This window comes from Lottia gigantea (genome assembly GCF_000327385.1).
Source record: "Lottia gigantea unplaced genomic scaffold LOTGIsca_22, whole genome shotgun sequence".
Lineage (NCBI taxonomy): Eukaryota > Metazoa > Mollusca > Gastropoda > Lottiidae > Lottia > Lottia gigantea.
Genome location: NW_008708555.1, coordinates 528072 through 531382, shown reverse-complemented (window position 1 = coordinate 531382; position 3311 = coordinate 528072). Strand labels below are relative to the sequence as shown.

The 3311-nt window shown below is 33.9% G+C and overlaps 1 protein-coding gene across 1 annotated transcript in view; it reads left to right on the top strand.

The window, feature by feature from the left end:
• Positions 1-3311, top strand: part of LOTGIDRAFT_115956 (hypothetical protein) — a gene marked incomplete at both ends in the record, with an annotated part of 17325 nt that overhangs the window by 6422 nt on the left and 7592 nt on the right. Inside the window, 2 exons of the mRNA XM_009054541.1 lie at positions 362-477; positions 2145-2224. Coding sequence (XP_009052789.1) covers positions 362-477; positions 2145-2224 — 196 coding nt within the window. The remainder of the gene's footprint in view (positions 1-361; positions 478-2144; positions 2225-3311) is intronic.

Sequence of the window (3311 nt, the reverse complement as noted above, 5' to 3'; positions counted from 1 at the left end):
ATACATGTAGTCCTGAGGAGGGTATGGGATGGGCTTGAGTGGGGGTGGGGCGGGGTATGGGTCGTATACGATCAGATATAAGTAAGGAGACAGTTGCTGAATATTACATAAGTAAGCTCATGGAGAGTACGCATTGAACCATTTGTCGGAAATGGCACTTGACCATTAGCCAAAGTAAAAAAAAAATAGTTTCTCTTCAGCTGTCTTGAACTTCACCCATTTGTTTCCCCTGGATTCTCCACTATTTCTCATTACTCTGTGTTCACATATCCTCGTATCTTTACCCATAGGTTCAGACATGTGGGTTAAGTATATGTATCTTTAACTCTATCATCTGATAAACTGGAATATGTCTATTCAGGTGGAGCGATATCTAATTTCTATGGTGTTTTACTGGCCAGACAGAAATATCTACCCCAGGCCAGATTAAATGGTATGTTTGGATGTGGCGAACCAGTTATTTTTACTTCAAAACAGGTAGTTATATTCCATTAGTTTTTCTTATATCTTCGTATTCATTTGGATGCATCATAAACAGCCAGGAACCCTTTATGATATAAGTATTAAAATAGATACATCGTGATTTTTAACCATTATGTGATAGCAATAAGCAATGACATATGACGTAGCAATGCAGCCTACTTCATCCCTACAACAATACGTCATGCTTGAAAAGAATTTTCATCATCTTATTGACGTCATCCTTATGAATATTATACGTCATACTTATGACAATACGTCATCCTTAAAAACATTATACGTCATCCTGAACAATATTATGCGTCATCCTTAATGGAAATGCGTGCAATACGTCATCGTCATGAGCATTATACGCCATCCTTACAATAATACATGTACATCCTTATAAAAATTATACCTTAAGAATAATACCGTCATCCGTAATGACAATACGCGCAATTTTGAAAAACAATTATTATTATTCTTGGTAAGCCGCATCTTTCTTTAAATCTACCCAAATTAAGTGTTTCCGTGTAAAACCGGAACAAATCAATGCTATTAAAGCCAGCTGGAAGAATTTTAAGTGAAATAGATCAGAATTAATTCCAGCTTTTAAAAAAGACAAATGTGTTAATTCTTCCTTTCAGAAGATCAATAGATACCGAACCCGGGGTTAGTCCGTTGGAAAATCTGAATATCTGACAGATTTGTGTTATTTACTGTTTCTATTAAATAGCAAGTCAATATACCCTAATATTATCAAACTATATCTCCTTTCAAAATGTAACTTGTTTGTATACGATTAAATGATCCACTGAAAGTAATAACAGTTTGCTTTCCTAACCCTATTCTGTTATTATGTCACCCTGAAAGGATACATATCGTTACTTTGATTTCTTAAGAGTCAAAGGACATCTGGTCCTTTTTACATATTAGTCGATATATTTAATTGTATGTTAACCTGAAGCCATTCTTCATTTTGAATGAAGTATTAAGTTCTATGAGCAAATACATCTTACAATTAGACAACTTAATATCTCTTAAACTCGGTTAAAATTATAAAATATACAGTGATTATATACCATATCTTAATAGATACTCTCAGCATTTCAGACATTTTTTCTTCCGCCTGATAATCACAAGGTTGAAAGCTTTTAGTGGAAAATTTGTCCATTTCAAATAGATTTTTACTTGTTTATCGTTTCGTACTTCACGTCTTTTTAAATCTTGAACCTGTTGTCGTTTTGTCAATTGAATTTAACGTCAGTTTTTAATTTAAGCCAAAATCATTTTTTTAACTCTCAATTCTTTGTCTTAACAGCTGTTCGCTTGAAATAACCACAAATGCATTGCTCTCTCCCAAATTGTTTAAAAGAAGATTACAAATTTGTTTCTTTTTTATACTGAAACGTTTCCTCTTCATTTTAATCCAACCATTTTTCGACAACATTCCGTTCTAATGACGTTATTCTTAGCCAAAGCGTGTCATATTGAAAGGACGAACTGTGGAATATCGAAAGAGGCTGTCGTATTGCTTTACTTTGGGTTTCGCGTTACCACAATCGGAAATACACACAAATCAACAGTCTAGCACTCTAGTCAGACTTTACTGGTAAAATACAGCAAAAATCAGAGAGTCTGGAAGAAACACCAGCAAATGTCATTTTTATCCTGTTTTATTTCAGAGCCATTATTCTATCAAGAGGGCAGCTATATTACTGGGTATTGGAGCTAATAATGTTATTTATGTAGATTGTGATCACAGGTAAGTTGTCATTGGTATAAATGATGATATCTCTTGATCCTACATCAGAATTCTATTTCCTGATTTAAACTGTGAATCAATCGAGTGGCCGAATCCCAAGATGGTTTCTAGAATTATTCACAACTATCGTCTGTTGACACAGTCCTAATCTTCACCAGAATTCCTATTATGTCTATCCTCAAGTGGTCGCCTTCCATTGTTGATCTTGTCTCTAATGATCACTTGAGTTGGTCTGCATGTTGTACTGGATCTGTCCAGACTTAAACACTCCTTCGGTCACTTGTTGTCAGTATGGATAGTGTTGATTTTCCATAAATGCAAAAGTGTATGACAAGCGTGCGTGGTAATGTGTCCAACCAGTTTAAAGTGCTTAAATACTGCTGAATGCGAGCAGTTTTCTATTATAAGATGCTTCTATTTTGTGACCTTTGGCTTTCCAAATTCTCCGCCTTCCATCGCTAGTATTTAAATGAAAAGAGCGTTATTGAAGTCATCTTAATATTTTCTTAACTATGCTTATAGAAGTTATATTTCAGCCACACTTGTCACTTTTTAGAATAACGTTTCGTTTGTCAACAATTTAATAAAAAAGAGTTTTTTTCAGTTACTGTTCTAACATGCATAATATAGTATAAATTACCAAAAGTATTATAACATTACTTCTACTTATGTCCTCTGTTAGTTTAATTATGTTTTATCCATCGTCGCATTGTCATTTTGAAAAGGGTTCCGAGTAGTAAGTTCTATTAGTTAAAAGTAAAAGTAAAAAAACAACTTTTGTTTCAATTTACCATCCAATTTGAAGTTCCTCTTACTGAACCAGCTGAGACGAGATCTATATATGGTGTTGACAGCGAGTTTAATATGTAAATATTGGAGGTCAATAGGTCAATAACCACTGATCATTGATAATCTATTCTTGTCGAGATTGATCTGTTTTTTCTATTTGTAAGGATGGACTTCAGATAGTCTGAGATAAAACTTCAAAATGATATCTATCTAGGTATGTTAATTATGTACTCAGGCACAGAAAGACATAATTCTCATAGTTTAATGGGGACACCGAATGTTGGGATAGTGAACAGGT